Source organism: Callospermophilus lateralis, chromosome 3 (assembly GCF_048772815.1).
Source record: "Callospermophilus lateralis isolate mCalLat2 chromosome 3, mCalLat2.hap1, whole genome shotgun sequence".
Classification (NCBI taxonomy): domain Eukaryota; kingdom Metazoa; phylum Chordata; class Mammalia; order Rodentia; family Sciuridae; genus Callospermophilus; species Callospermophilus lateralis.
The window spans coordinates 36,697,138-36,711,607 of record NC_135307.1 but is presented as its reverse complement, the minus strand read 5'-3'; the positions used below and the strand labels follow the sequence as shown (position 1 = coordinate 36,711,607).

At 42.7% G+C, this 14,470-nt stretch overlaps 3 protein-coding genes across 4 annotated transcripts; all 3 read left to right on the top strand.

Annotated features, from left to right (window-relative positions):
- The first annotated feature begins 159 nt into the window (after nt 1-159).
- On the top strand, nt 160-7,443 carry Nedd8 (NEDD8 ubiquitin like modifier). Its single transcript, XM_076850089.1, has 4 exons — nt 160-292; nt 5,802-5,849; nt 6,006-6,088; nt 7,080-7,443. The coding sequence occupies exons 1-4, from the start codon at nt 275-277 to the stop codon at nt 7,174-7,176; spliced, it is 246 nt and encodes an 81-aa protein (XP_076706204.1). The 5' UTR covers nt 160-274; the 3' UTR covers nt 7,177-7,443.
- A 104-nt stretch (nt 7,444-7,547) lies between these two features.
- Nucleotides 7,548-10,023, top strand: Mdp1 (magnesium dependent phosphatase 1). Its single transcript, XM_076850088.2, has 6 exons — nt 7,548-8,779; nt 8,892-8,952; nt 9,025-9,135; nt 9,481-9,588; nt 9,677-9,762; nt 9,932-10,023. The coding sequence occupies exons 1-6, from the start codon at nt 8,743-8,745 to the stop codon at nt 10,021-10,023; spliced, it is 495 nt and encodes a 164-aa protein (XP_076706203.1). The 5' UTR covers nt 7,548-8,742.
- On the top strand, nt 10,006-14,141 carry Chmp4a (charged multivesicular body protein 4A). 2 transcript variants are annotated; one of them, XM_076850087.2, is made up of 6 exons: nt 10,006-10,094; nt 12,088-12,237; nt 12,324-12,501; nt 13,003-13,117; nt 13,288-13,423; nt 13,838-14,141. In XM_076850087.2, the coding sequence occupies exons 1-6, from the start codon at nt 10,073-10,075 to the stop codon at nt 13,891-13,893; spliced, it is 657 nt and encodes a 218-aa protein (XP_076706202.1). In that variant the 5' UTR covers nt 10,006-10,072; the 3' UTR covers nt 13,894-14,141. The 2 variants fall into 2 exon arrangements, with proteins under 2 accessions (XP_076706202.1, XP_076706201.1); XM_076850086.2 differs by lacking the exon at nt 10,006-10,094 and adding an exon at nt 10,102-10,620.
- Nucleotides 14,142-14,470: the final 329 nt, after the last annotated feature.

The following is a 14,470-nucleotide window of genomic DNA, read 5'->3' as shown; positions in this document are numbered from 1 at the left end:
GCTAGCCCTGACTTCTTAAGGATTCTCAGAATTAGGAAAGCGTCATTTCTGCTACACTTAATCCGGCTGCGTTATTTTATTTACAACGCAACTGAAACGAAGCGCGGGAGCATTCGTGAGCCTTTCGGAAACCCTGTAGAAACGGGGGGGTGTGGCCAGAGGGTGACCCGGAAGCAGAAGTGACTCCCACAAGCGGAGTGTTAGGAAGCGTCGGCGGCGACCAGAGCGGGAGAAGCAGCAATTTATCTGTTTGCAGCCACAATCTGGGAAGAAGATGCTAATTAAAGTGAAGGTGGGAGCACTTCCACGCTTGCCAAGACTCAGTGGTACTGGGCTGGCCGCTGTGCCTTACGGGAAAAGCGGGGAAGGAAAACCACGCCTTATCCTGGAGAGTGCTGACAGCCTCGGGGCTCAGCGCGAGGGGTCATGGGAAATAGGGGGACCCCGGTGGGCTTTGAGAGCTGGAGGCTGGCCCCGCCTGAGGACCCTAGGGCTCGCTTCATTCGAACCCGCTCTGTCTAGAGAAAGTCTAGCAGCAGCTTGCCACCCCTATCCCCGGATTCTTGAGAAAAGCTCTGCCCTCCATTCTTCATGCCCAGGTTATCTGCTGCTCGCAGCCCCTAATGTAGGCTATCTCCAAGCACAGTGCTGAAACATTAGCTTGGGAAAACTGGAGGTCTTCCAAAGGCTATAGACTATAAGTCTTTGCTGGTGGTTGCCGAGATGTGTGTAAGCCATTCTTGAGGAGCTGGGATTCAGTCGTCTTTTGCTTTTCTGAGCTGTGCATCGCTTTCTTGACTGAGGCAAGTAGTTACGGTTTCTTAGTTCTTGGTACTAGCTGTCTTCCTTATTTTCATCTCTCATCTCCTGTGGTAGTTCTTCACCAATTTTTTAACTCCTCTTATTTTCTCTTTTGTACTTTTAGCCAGAGACAAAAAAAAAAAAAAAAAAAAAAACACACCCTGCAATCGACACAGTCCAACACTAGTTTGCCTTTTTATAGCTTAGTAATTCTGTCCTTATTTCATCAGCTTATTAGCATGTTTACAATATGTCATAGCCATTCTTTTTTAAAAAATTTTTTTAGTTGTAGATGGACACAATACCTTTATTTTATTTATTTTTATGTGGTGCTGAGGATCGAACCCAGGACCTTGTATGTGTTAGGCCAGCGCTCTACCGCTGAGCCCCAGCCCCCGCCCCCCGTCATAGCCATTCTTAAGCTTCTCTTCTAGTCCTTCCAAATTATCTCTTGCCAGAGAGCATGTTGAAAATCATTGTTTTTCAGGCTTTTTAGAAACCTAAAAAAGAGTTGTAAAATCAACTCTGTGGGTCGCAAGCACCATTAAAAAAAGAAAAGATCAAGGTATACTGCTGGATAAGGGTATTGTTTTGTGAAGCTTGTTTTCATTTTTTTATATATATTACACGCATGTGTTACTATTCATATGTGTTTCTTAGTGTTTCACTGTCACAATTTTTAGAAGCACTAAGGATGAATGCTCATGCTTTTTTATGTCCTCCTAGTCCAAAGAAAAGGGTTATTACTATTCTTTTGTTAAATGTTTTTTCATTTTTTTAAATATCAACCCACACTAAGAAGTTTTAATATTAAACACAAACTACTTTCTGTGTGTGATACCTTCTGATATTTTTAGTTCTAAGTTTGTTTCATTACCCACTGGTGGGTTAAGACCTACAGTTTAAAAACTACTTATGTTCCAAATGGACTTCTCAAACTTCAAAGTGCATTAGAATAGCCAGGGAGTCTTGCTGAAATGCTGATTATGATTCTGTGGGACTAGGATGGAGTATGAGAGTCTTCTAGCAGGAAATGATGATTGCTGTTTATCTGAAGACTATACTTTGATTATCAAGGTTGTAGATTTTACCTTTTTTTAAATCCATTTTTACAGTCATTTAAAATTTCCAGTCTCCTTCCCTGCCACACTTTGCCTTCTGTTTCCTATCAGATCTCTGTCCTCCATCTCTTTTTTGTTTACTTCATTCTTTATATATTAAACACATGAGAGCAATTTGTTTGATATTGATTACTATGTAAATGATAGCTTTTGTGGGGGTTCCTTTGTGAATTATCCACCTTTCAATTGTTGTTTCTGTGTAACTGAAGTCAGTAACTGTGTAACTGACTTCATCCATATCTTTCTGTAATCCTTTACAATTAAATCCTTCCTGATTTAAATCTTATAACCTAATCTCCGTGATCCTAATTTAAGCACATCATCTTCTATCATAAGTCATCTTCTCTAGGACCCATTTCGTATGTTAATACCCTTGATTTATCATGTATCTGGAACACAATTCTTTAGAATCATTTCTCTTCTGTAGTACTTCATTTTTCATATGAAACCAATTTATGCATTATTTTTCTTTCCCATCACATTACTTTCCTGCAGGTCTGGGGTTCATTAACATATATCCTTAGCTGGGTGTTGTGATGCACACCTATAATCTCAGCTACTTAGGAGGCAGAGGCAGAAGGATTGAAAGATTGAGGCCAGCCTCAGCAACTTATTGAGTCCCTGTATCAAAATAGAATTTTAAAAAGGGATGGGGATGTAGCTCAGTTGTAGAGCATCCCTGGGTTCAATCCCCAGTACAAAAAAAAACACCAACAAAAAAACCCCCAAAGCCTTAAATCCTTGTTTCTCTGTGAAAGTTCTATTTTCTTACTTCCATTCCTTCTTTAAAGTGTATAGTCTAAACCAAGACATGGTGTACCAAAACCATAGTGTACAGAGGTCTTCTTTAAGCTTCTTTTGATCATATTGTTCCCTAACCACACATCTGGCATTGGTTTCCCTGTTGTAGACTACTCTGGCAGCTGTGTTTACTAATCTTAACTTGTTTTCTCATTCATTTCTCATCCATGTTGTCTTAATATAATAAAATTATATTCAGCCAGGCATGGTGGCACACCATGAAGCTGAGACAGGAGAATCATGAATTTATTTATTTTTTTTTTTTAAGAAAGAGGGAGAGAGAGAGAGAATTTTTTAACATTTATTTTTTTTAGTACTTGGCGGACACAACATCTTTGTTTGTATGTGGTGCTGAGGATCGAACCCAGGCCGCATGCATGCCAGGCGAGTGCACTACCACTTGAGCCACATCCCCAGCCCGAGAATCATGAATTTAAAATCAGCCTCAGCAATGGCGAAGTGCTAAGTAACTCAGTGAGACCCTGTCTCTTTTTAAGGGTTCAGTTCAGTGAATTTTTAACAGTAATATAAACCCATGTAACTACAAGCTTTAAAGCATTTTCATCCCTTTCCCCCACCCCAGAAAGTTCTCTAGTTTAGTTTTGCTTGTTTTAGAACTTCATATAATAGAATGATGCGGTACAGATAGATAAATTTTTTTTTTTTTTTGGAGACAGGGTTACTATATTTCCTAGGCCAGGCTGAAACTGTCAATCCTACCAACCTCCCACGTAGCTGGGATTACAGGCATATGTCACCATGCCTGGCCAATATATAATTGTTGTGTCTAGATTCTTTCAGCATTATATATATTGTAATGTGTATCTACAATTTGTTCCTTTTTAATACTGAATAGTATTCCATTAGATAATTATATCATAGTTGTTTATCCATTCTTCTGTTGATAGGTATTTGAGTTGTTTCCAGTTTCTGGCTATTATGAATTAAGACTTCTGTAAACATTGTTATACAAGTCTTTTTGTGGATAAATGTTTTCATTTCCTTTGGATAAATACCTAGGAATAGAATTACTCGGCCATGTGGTAGGTATATATAACTTTGAAAAGAAACTGCCAAACAGTTCTCCAAAGGGTTGCACTGTTTTGCCTTCCCACCTGCAATATCTGAACATTTCACTTTCTCTGAACCCTTGCCAATTTCTGTTGATCTCATTTCTTAGCTATTCTTGTGGGCATGTTACCTCATTCAGGTTACATTGATCGTTAATTTTCACTTACATAGTATTTTGTCATAGTCTCTTGTATTTGGACAATAATACTCAATATGGCACTTCTTTGTGTGCTGGTTTGTTCTTTTTTGTGTATTAATTGTTTCTTGGCTGTAAAATCTTCACTTTAAGAAGCCTGGATCACAGCTGGGTGTGGTGCTGCATGCCTAGAATCCCAGTGACTTGGGAGTTTGAATTAAGAGGATTGCCAGTTTGAGGCCAGCCTCAGCATCTTACTGAGGCCCTAAACAACTTGGCAAGATCATGTCTCAAAATAAAAAATTAAAAGGTCTGGTGATGTGGCTCAGTGGGAGAGTACCTCTGGGTTCAATCCCTGTTAGCCAAAAATAAATAAATAAATAAAAGGGGCTGGGGATATAGCTTAGTGGTCTAGTGTCCCTGGGTTCTCCCCCACCCCACCCCCACAATATTAACTAGTATTTATTATGTGATAAAGGAATATAATTTTATAAAAAATTTAAACAGAGATAAAGGGAGAGTTACCCTTGATAAAGCCTTCTCTCAAACCACCGCCCTTTTTAAAAAATAATCACAATTAAGAGGGGTGTGTATATTTCTAATTCTTTTTTTTGTGCATATACATATGTCTGCATATAGAAAATGTTATGTAATTATACATTCTTTAAAGAATTATACATCATTTATGGGGTTGGGGTTGTGGCTCAGCAGTATAGTGCTCGCCTATCATGAATTAGGCACTGAGTTCAATCCTTAGCACCACATAAAAATAAAAGGTATATGTCCCCCTAAAACTAAAAAATAAATTTAAAAAAATCTTTAATAAAAAAGAATTATACATCATTTAGATCTTTCCTTATTATATAATGTATAATTGTATAGCTTACCATTGTTTAATTTTTTGTGTTTTTATTGTGCAAATCATTTATACATAATAGTGGGGTTTATTTTGACACATTGATAAATGCATATAACATGATTTGCTCCATTTCAATCCCCTGTACTTCCCCTTTCTCTGACAGTTTTCTTATAACAGGTTTTACTTGTTTCTAGTGATATGCTTTCACAAATGTCACTGCAATAAACCTTACATGTGCCTCTGGATACATGCCCAAATTTTTCCTCCAAGTTTGTAACCTAGAAATGTAATTAATTGAAGAGTCTTTACATAGCCAGATTGATGACACATACATAGATGTGATTCTTGCAACTCGGGAGGCTGAGGAAGGAGGGTCAGGTTTGAGACCAGCCTCAGCAACTTATCCAGACCCTGTCTCAAAATAAAGATAAAAAGGCTGGGGATGTAACTTAGTGGTAATGCACCCTTGGATTCAATCCCCAGCATCAAAAAATTAAATTAAATTTTAAAATTAAAAAGGATAGGAGATGTGACTCAGTGGTAGTTGCCCCTGGTTTAAATTTCCAGTACCACACACATACCAAAAGAGAGAGAAATAAAGGACTTTCTGGTATCCTAGAGAAGTCTTTGAATTATCTGAAAGGTGACTTCTAGTGTTGATATTTATTCTGGAGCAGTCTTTCTGACTTGAAGGAATACTTAGACTATCTCTCATTCTTGTATCATCGAATAAAAAACAAAACAATATTCTTACTGATTTGGATTGTGGAGGGGACAGAGGGAGATGGCCTGTGGAGGATCTAATGGTTCACAGAATCTTGCCCTACCAAAGTCATCCACAGCCTAAAACTGTTTGATAATACAGTTATGATCAAAGCCTTCTGATTCTCCAAAGCAACCTTACTGAGAATGTCCATCTCTTAGAAGTCAACAGAGAATAGGACAGTCTGTTTTACCTAGAAGATAAATTATATTTTGGATTACAGGACTTATAATAACATTTGCCTTTCAGACGCTGACTGGAAAGGAAATTGAGATTGATATTGAACCCACAGACAAGGTGATGTATGCCCAATACCCTTCTCCTTGCCTGTGTCTTTATTTGAGTGTGCTTATGAACTTAGTCCATTTGCTGTCATGCTATCTGTATAGTTCTTGTTCTTCCCATTTCCATGGTTCTTTCCTCAAGCAGCCTCTGACTACTTGCTCTCTAAAGGTGGAACGAATCAAGGAGCGTGTCGAAGAGAAAGAGGGAATTCCCCCACAACAGCAGCGGCTCATCTATAGTGGCAAACAGATGTGAGTTTGGAGGGAGAGTTAGGGTGAAGTGATGTTATGTGAAAAGGAAGTGGGGACAAGTGCTTGAGATGGGTCAGGCCTGCCTCTTTCTTGCTCGCGCTCTCTCTGTCTCTCTCTCTCTCTCTTTTTTTTTTTTTTTTTTTTTTTTGGTAGTTGTAGATGGGTATGGTACCTTAAACCTTTATTTTATTTTTTTTATCTTTGATAAAGCTTATAGAGTACTTCTCAGGACAGAGAAATTTTTTTAGTATAGAATAAAATATGTGGAATTAGAAAGGAAACTAATTATATTGAAATACAGTTATCAAATTATGAAAACAAATGTGGTATAATAACATGTACTTCTTTAGTAATAAATAAGATCTAGTAGTGGGTCTAATAACTGCTGTAATTTTGAAATATTTTCAAGATACCTGCAAACATTGTAATATGATATGGGCATCTAATTTCTGTTGTTAACAAGTTACTTACATTGCCAATGCTACTATGAGTTTTTATACTTTATTTTCTTATTTTCAAAATTAAAAGAAATAGTTAGAGGTTAGTAAAAATAAAGGTTGAATTTTTTCTCATCCAAGTTCACAGACTTCCCAGAGAGAACCATGAAACCCAGATTAAGAAACCTTGTTCTAGCTGGGCATACTGGCTCAGCCTGTAATACTAACAACTCAGGAGGCTGAGGCAGGAGGATCGTAAATTTGAGACCAGCATCAGCAATTTAATGAGACCCTAAGCAACTTAGTGAGATCCTGTCTTAAAAAAAAGACTGAGGATGTAGCTCATTGCCCCTGGGTTCAATCCCCAGTATCAATAAACAAACAAACCTTTTGGGCTGTGGATGTAGAGGATGTAACTTAGCAGCTTAAGGATATAACACTAGTTTAGCATGCTTGAAGCCTTGGGTTTGATCCCCAGCATGACCCCCCCAAAAAAGAGAGAGAGAACACCTATTCCAGATGGTATTTCTAATGCTTCTTTTGCCCCTCTGTAGGAATGATGAGAAGACAGCAGCTGATTACAAGATTCTAGGTGGTTCAGTTCTCCACCTGGTGTTGGCTCTGAGAGGAGGAGATAGTCTCAGGCAGTGACGGACCTTCCTTCCAGTTCACCTCCTTATGCTGTTGCTCATAATGAGGCATCATATATCCTGTCACTCTCTGGGACACCAGAGCCACTCCCCCCTCCCCTGGATGCCCAGTCTTGTGTGTGGTGGGAGAATATGAGGACCCCAGGATGCAATGTTTCTGGCCCAAAGGGCCCCTGCTGGCTATTGGGTTTTAATTTGCAGTCCTGTGTGCTTCCCTCTCTTATAGCTGTGTCCCTAGTTGTCAATAAAATTTCCTGGCCTCCTGTAATCTTTTTCTGTTGCACAAATGTGACTGAAATAAAAACAGACCCAATGATGACCATTTACACTAGGTTTAAGGAACAGTACCATGAAGAGCTGGTGCCCTTAGAGGGATTATCACACTCTAGGAAAGCCCACTCAGGTGTATGCTGGTGAGGCTGGTTCATGAGAGCCACTTCTTGCCACCTATTTCCAGCTCCATGTAAGTGACTTTGTGTTGGTGGAAATTTGCCCTGATAGGAATAATTATAGAAACTGGCATGTTAGTTCCTTTCCACAACTTGGTTATTGCACATCTGTTAACATACTACTGAAGTGAATGGTAGAAGCCAGGAGAAAAGGTTTTCTCACACTGTGGCTCTGACTCTACATTTGTACCTGGTTGGAGAAAGCCTGAAGGACTTTACAGACCTTACATTCTTTTTATTTATTTATTTATGTTTTAGATGAACCTCTAAAAGTGAGCCTCTTGCTTCAGCTACCTGAATAGCTAGAACTCTAGGCGTGCACCACTGTACGTGCCTACAGACGCTACACCCTTCTTTTTTTTTTTTTTTTTTTTTTTTAAGAGAGAGGTGTGTGAGAGAGAGAATTTTTTTTTTATATTTATTTTTCAGTTTTTGGCGGACACAACATCTTTGTTTGTGGTGCTGAGAATCTACCCGAGCGGCCCGCATGCCAGACAAGCGCGCTACCGCTTGAGCCACATCCCCAGCCTCTACACCCTTCTCCTTGCCTGTGTCTTTGAGTGTGCTTATGAACTTAGTCCAGTATCTGTATAGTTATTGTTCTTCCCATTTCCATGGTTCTATCCTCAAGCAGCCTCTGACTACTTACTCTCTAAAGGTGGAACGAATCAAGGAGCTCTGCGACAGCCAAAGACTCTGAGAAACTATCAATAGGCTGATGTAGAGAAAGGTTGAGAAGGAGTGATAAGCTGGGATGGGATATTCAGTCTCGGTAAGGTAAAAGGGCTGGTGTTTTTAGAAGAAAGGATTTCCTTTCCTTGGCTTCTCTAGTGAAAACTGGTTGGAGTGACGAAGTTAAGGGGAAGATGCCTTGGCCAGTGCCTTAGAAGGATCCCACCCCTATATCTCCGGTCACTTTGGTGCGGGACTGCAGGCCTTTCCCCGTGCCGCAGCAGAAGGCGCTCTTGCGCGATCGCCATACTGGCTGCGGGAGCGCAGCGACGCTCTAGTCTCTTTTCTCTGTGGCATCCCGGCAGCTTCTTTGGCCTCTGCAGCGTTGCGAGTTCTCCGGCAGGGGAGAAAAGGCCAACTTGGCACACAGCCTCCGGGGCCGAGGCATGGCACGGCTCCCGAAACTCGCAGTCTTTGATCTGGGTGAGGAACGCGCAGGAATAGTTTCGTAGGGCATGCTCCCTTTCCCTCGCCAGCGACAAGCCGACTCCTTGCGCACCCCAAGGCTGAACCTCCCTCGCTCTTCCTCTCGTAGATTACACGCTGTGGCCTTTCTGGGTCGACACGCACGTAGACCCCCCATTCCACAAGAGCAGGTGAGGCAGGGTATCGGAGGACTAGGCGAGTTGCGACGCCGCCGGAGCTGAGTGTTTTCTCAACCTCTCTAGTGATGGATCTGTCCGGGATAGTCGGGGCCAGAACATTCGGTTGTACCCGGAGGTGCCTAAGGTCCTAGAACGGTTACAGGACCTTGGGGTGCCCGTCGCGGCGGCTTCCCGGTAAGAAGAGGGAGTGACAACAATCCCTGTAAATGCTGAAGAATGCATGCACGGGGAAACATTTCTCATAACCGCTTGAGTACTAAGATTTAGGGGGTGCAAATTTAAGATTATGTGCATATTTTTCCTAATTGTACATCCTCCTGTGCATTTTGGTTACTAAACGTCGGCTAACCGCCAGCTATGGTTAAACAGAAGTCTGTGGAGTTGAATGAGGGCAGAGGAAGCCTAGCCTTCCTGGAAAAACAACAAAGTGGTTTCCCCCTGGTTATATTTAACTTGGCTTGCAGTTCTTCAAGACTTGGCCTTTCTCTCTCCTATCCCATCTATTATACCTTTCTGCAGGACAGGTGAGATAGAAGGGGCGAACCAACTACTGGAGCTCTTTGACCTTGTTAGATACTTTGCTCATCGGGAAATTTATCCGGGCAGCAAAGTCACACACTTTGAGAGGTAGGTGGAGATAAGAGTAGGAGCCAGCAGGGAGAGTACCAGAGAGGCCAAGATTCCAGCTTGGTTACCCCTGCTCTTTCTTGCACAGGTTGCAGCAGAAGACTGGGGTTTCATTCGCCCAGATGATCTTCTTCGATGATGAGAAGCGAAATATTGTAGATGTTGGTAAACTGGGTATGAGCAATGAGAGCCATTTGGGGAATGAGAAGAAAGTGTTCCTAAGAGGGTATTAAGTAGTTATGTGCAGGGTGGATGGTCTGCATGACAGGTGACACCCACAAAAGGTGAGTAATAATGGAAAGGCCTAAAAAAGCCGATGAAATGTGACTTATTTTCCTTATAGGTGTTCTCTGCATTCACATTCAGAATGGAATGAGTCTTCAAACCCTAGCCCAAGGGTTGGAAACATTCGCTAACTCTCAGGCTGGGCACTGAGGTCCAGCCCTGTGGATGAGCCTCATTTGAAGCCTAAAATGGAAAGGAAATGGAGAAGGCATTTTTTTCAGGTGCATTTGCAATTTATTAAAGTGTATCTATGTGTGGGTTGTTTTTATTTTTCTAGTGTGTGAACTGGGGCTGGTTGTCGTCCTGAGGTGCCCAGAGTGTGAGACAGGTTCTGCCATATAGATTGTGGCAGCCCAAAGGTTGTGACTCCTTCATTCTGGAACCCATCCCCACGCCATATACTGAGGGGCCTGAAGAATTTTCCCACTACCCCAATGGTGGGTGCTATCATGCTGTACGTTCCCTTCCACGGAACAAACCAGTTTTAGAAACAAAACTAGTTTTAGTAGAAAGTGAAGCGGCCGCTTTAAGAGGAGCGCGTCAACCTGGGGGATGGTGGCCCTGGTCACATGACAGCAGTGGTCTCCTTTGCGCCTGTTGATGATGTCGCCGCGCGGCGCCTTAAGGAGGGATTGGCCAAGGCGGGCCTACTCGCCAGGAGCGAGGCGGAAGTGCGGGGCACGCCGAGGGGCGGAGGTGGGAGAGGCGAGGACGCAATGAGTGGGCTCGGCAGACTCTTCGGGAGGGGTGAGATTGGGCCGCCTTGAGATGCTGGTCGCAGTGGGGGGTGGGGGCGACCGCGGCGCCCCGCCAGGGAAAAGCCTCAGGAGTCAGGCGGACCGAAGACACCGGCCCGAGTTGAAGCCAGACTCGTCTCTGGTGCCAATAGGCCCCGCCTAGTGTGGGCGCCTTGCTCCCTCCCGCTTGTCTTCCAGGATCCCTAAGTCTTGAGCTTGTGGTCAGACAGAGGGGACGTGAGTGGAGAGCATGGCGACTGAGCTGGTTCCCACCGCACAGGCTGGGGGTTACTAATTTCCAGCAGCCTCTATCCAGTCCCTTCCAAAATACTGATGGTTACTTAGCTGGGCAATCGAGACCTAAGGTGAAAGACTACCTTCTGGAAGCTCATGTCAAGGGGAACACAGGCCATTTGTGTAGTATAGCAACTCAAAAATAGACATTCTTAAAAGACTAGGGAAGCACAGAAGTAGGTGTCGGCGGTGTTCCACCAGGCTAGCAGTTTGCCATGTGGAGTACTGAGATACTCCAGAAGTGGTAACAGGCATCACAAAACATAGGCAGGATATACATGGGAGAAAAGTTTTGGCTGCCGCAGTGTACGTGATTAGAAGAGGAGAGAAAAGTAAAGGGAAGGCCTTCGGTCTCCCTAGAAAGTTTTGGATTTTGTCCTGTAGGTAATGGAAAGTAGGGAAGGATTTTGCCCAGGGAAAGGTATCAGATTTCTATTTGGGAAAATGAGTGTTGTATAGAAGATGAAGGGAGAAACTAATTTTTTTTCCCCTCTAGCCTTTTGTACTTCATTTAGTTTGATATTGTGGAATTAGGATCTTTGGCATCTCCTAGGACAGCAAATGAAAATAGTGGTTATTAAAAGTGACTGGAGAGACTAGGGCTGAGGCTCAGTGGTAGAGCGCTTGCTTAGCATGTGTGAGGCACTGGATTCAATCCTCAACACTACATAAAAATAAATAAAGGTATTAAAAAAAAAAAGTGACTGGAGTCAGTTGAGTGCAGTGGTGTAGGCCTGTAGTCCTAGCTACTCAAGAGGCTGAAGTAGGAAGATTGTAAGTTCCAGGCTAGCTTTGACAACTTAAACCCTGTCTTGAAATAAAAAATAAAAAGAGCTGGGGATCTAGCTCAGTGGTACAGCACTCTGAGCTCAATCCCCAGTACCGCCAAAAGGGGTGGTGGTAGCTGGAAATCACTTCAAAGAGCAAAAAGAGTATTTCAAAGTCATTGTGCCACATTTTGGATTCCTACTAAACTTCTTGTGATTTTAGATAAAATAAATAAATAAATAAATAACACCTTTGTGCCTGTTTTCAGATTTTTAAAGTGAAGATAGTATACTCATTGTAGAGAATCATTTAGAGATTAAGAGTCAAGTGCCTGGCACATACTGTGCACTCAACAATTGGTGGGTAATATTTTTCTTTTACACAACATGGGTCTATGTTGCACTGGACTCTTCAGGGAAGAAGGAAAAGGGGCCAACCCCTGAAGAAGCAATACAGAAACTGAAGGAGACTGAGAAGATACTGATCAAAAAACAGGAGTTTCTGGAACAGAAGATTCAGCAGGAGCTACAAACAGCCAAGAAGCATGGGACCAAGAACAAAAGAGGTAATAAGGGAAAGGAGCCACTGGGGAGGGCCCAGGTGGGAATCTAGTATTTCTGACTCTGATGTTCAGGATGTGGGCTGGGTCAGCTGCCCTGCAGGCTTTGCGGAGAAAGAAAAGATTGGAACAGCAGCTGGCACAAACTGATGGAACATTATCCACCCTGGAGTTTCAGCGTGAAGCGATTGAGAATGCCACCACCAATGCAGAAGTGCTTCGTACTATGGAGGTTGCTGCCCAAGGCATGAAAAAAGCCTACCAGGACATGTAGGTACGGGGCGGAGGAGGAGAGTACCTATACACTGGGAAGGATGGTTTGGGATTATACTTTCAAGGTTTTTTTGGTTTTGGTAACACTGGGGATTGAACTCAGGACCTTCCACATGCGAGGCAAGCACTCTACCACAGAGCTACACCCACAACTTAACACTTTCAACTTTAAAGCCTTTCAGAATACGAACTTGTGTGAACTTGTGTAAACTTGTGATAAGAAGACCTGTCTGCCTCCTTGATTCCTTCAAGAAAGATCCTGTTGCTGGGCCATTCTAGGGAGAAAAGAGGATTTCTTTAATTTTTAAAGATCATTAGCACAACCTGTACTTTCCATTGTGGCTTTTTGCTGTTCCTTGGCCCAGACTTGATTCTACCTTTTTCCTGCCATCAATTTAATAGTATGAGGCCATAAGACAAAAGGGTTTCATTCATGTGATATAAGGAATTCAGGGTAGGGGTCTTGCCTGATTTCTTCACTGTATATCTTGTTCTCAGGGACATTGACAAGGTAGATGAATTGATGGCTGATATCACAGAACAACAGGAACTGGCCCAGCAGATCTCAGATGCCATTTCTCGGCCTGTGGGCTTTGGAGATGACGTGGATGAGGTAACTGGGGGTGAGGGGTCAGGGACTATTAGAGAAGCTATGAGACTGGCCAGAATGAATGCCCAAGAGAAGCTCTTGGGGCAGATTTGGAAGGGAATTTCAAAAGTGATCTGTTTGAAAGTTGAAATTTCTTTTCTTGGTCTTTAACTTTTTTGTCATCCCATATCCAGGATGAATTATTGGAAGAGCTAGAGGAACTAGAGCAGGAGAAATTGGCCCAGGAGTTGTTAAATGTGGGCAATGAGGAGGAAGAACCCCCAGTCAAATTGCCTAGTGTACCTTCTACACATCTGCCTGCGGGGCCAGGTAACCAGACTATTTGTTGTCTGGAAGACTTGATGATGTGGGGAGATATGGGGTAAGATTGTTCCCCATCCATCCTGCCACATATGCAGGTTGTTGACTGTGTAATAGCATCTGACTAAAAGGGAGTGTGGATGAAATTCAGAATCCAACCTGTGCTCCACTCAGTGGAGTACTGCAAGCTGTGTACCCTGCTTTAGGGATGCAAATGCTGGGAACAAAAGGAAGCTTTTTCTAATTTGCATTAAGGTGCTGTGGGAATGAGTAGCAGCCTCGCAAGCAGGACTACACACCTTTAGGTTCTTTGCTGGGGAGACACACTTCAGTAGGCTCCAGGGTTCACAGTAGGGCATAGCTAGAAGTTACTGAGGCTTTAACATTTCTCTTTTCTTTTTCTGGGTGCCCTTGTCCTCAAAGCTCCCAAAGAGGATGAAGATGAAGAACTAAAACAGTTGGCTGAGTGGGTATCCTGAGTCTGGGTTTGTCCTCCTCCTGCTGCCTTCATTGGTCCCTTTTCCTTAAGTGCCAAATGCCAAGCTAAAGAAGCACAGCTTTTTTGGGAGGTCTTGCTGATGTGGTAGTATGCCTATATGAGAAAGGGACCTGTTGCCCTTCCATCCCTGGCTGAACGCTGAAGGATCTTGCTGCAGGGGCCCCTGGGCTCCATTCTCTTTGATAGCAGTTACAGTGCCCTTGTTATCAATAAAATTTGGAAGATGGATCACCAGTGTCTATATTCTCTCACGTACACTTGAAACTCTTCTCTGGTTCTTAAAGCTGTTTTAAGCACTGAACATGTGAACGATGAGTCACGAGAAGGGGTTGGAACACAGAACAAATGGGTGTTTCTAATATCTCAACATGTATTCTAGGGAAACAAGTTTACCTTGGAAGTTGGTTTATCCTAAAGGTGCCTAGTGTTGAAGGTAAGCAAACTTCCATGGAGCCGTCTCTAGTGTTAACTGCTTTTCTCACCCATTTTCCTTTGCAAAGCACATTTCAAGGACAGGGAGGGAGAATACAGGGATAGATCAAGTAGCTTTCCTTTAT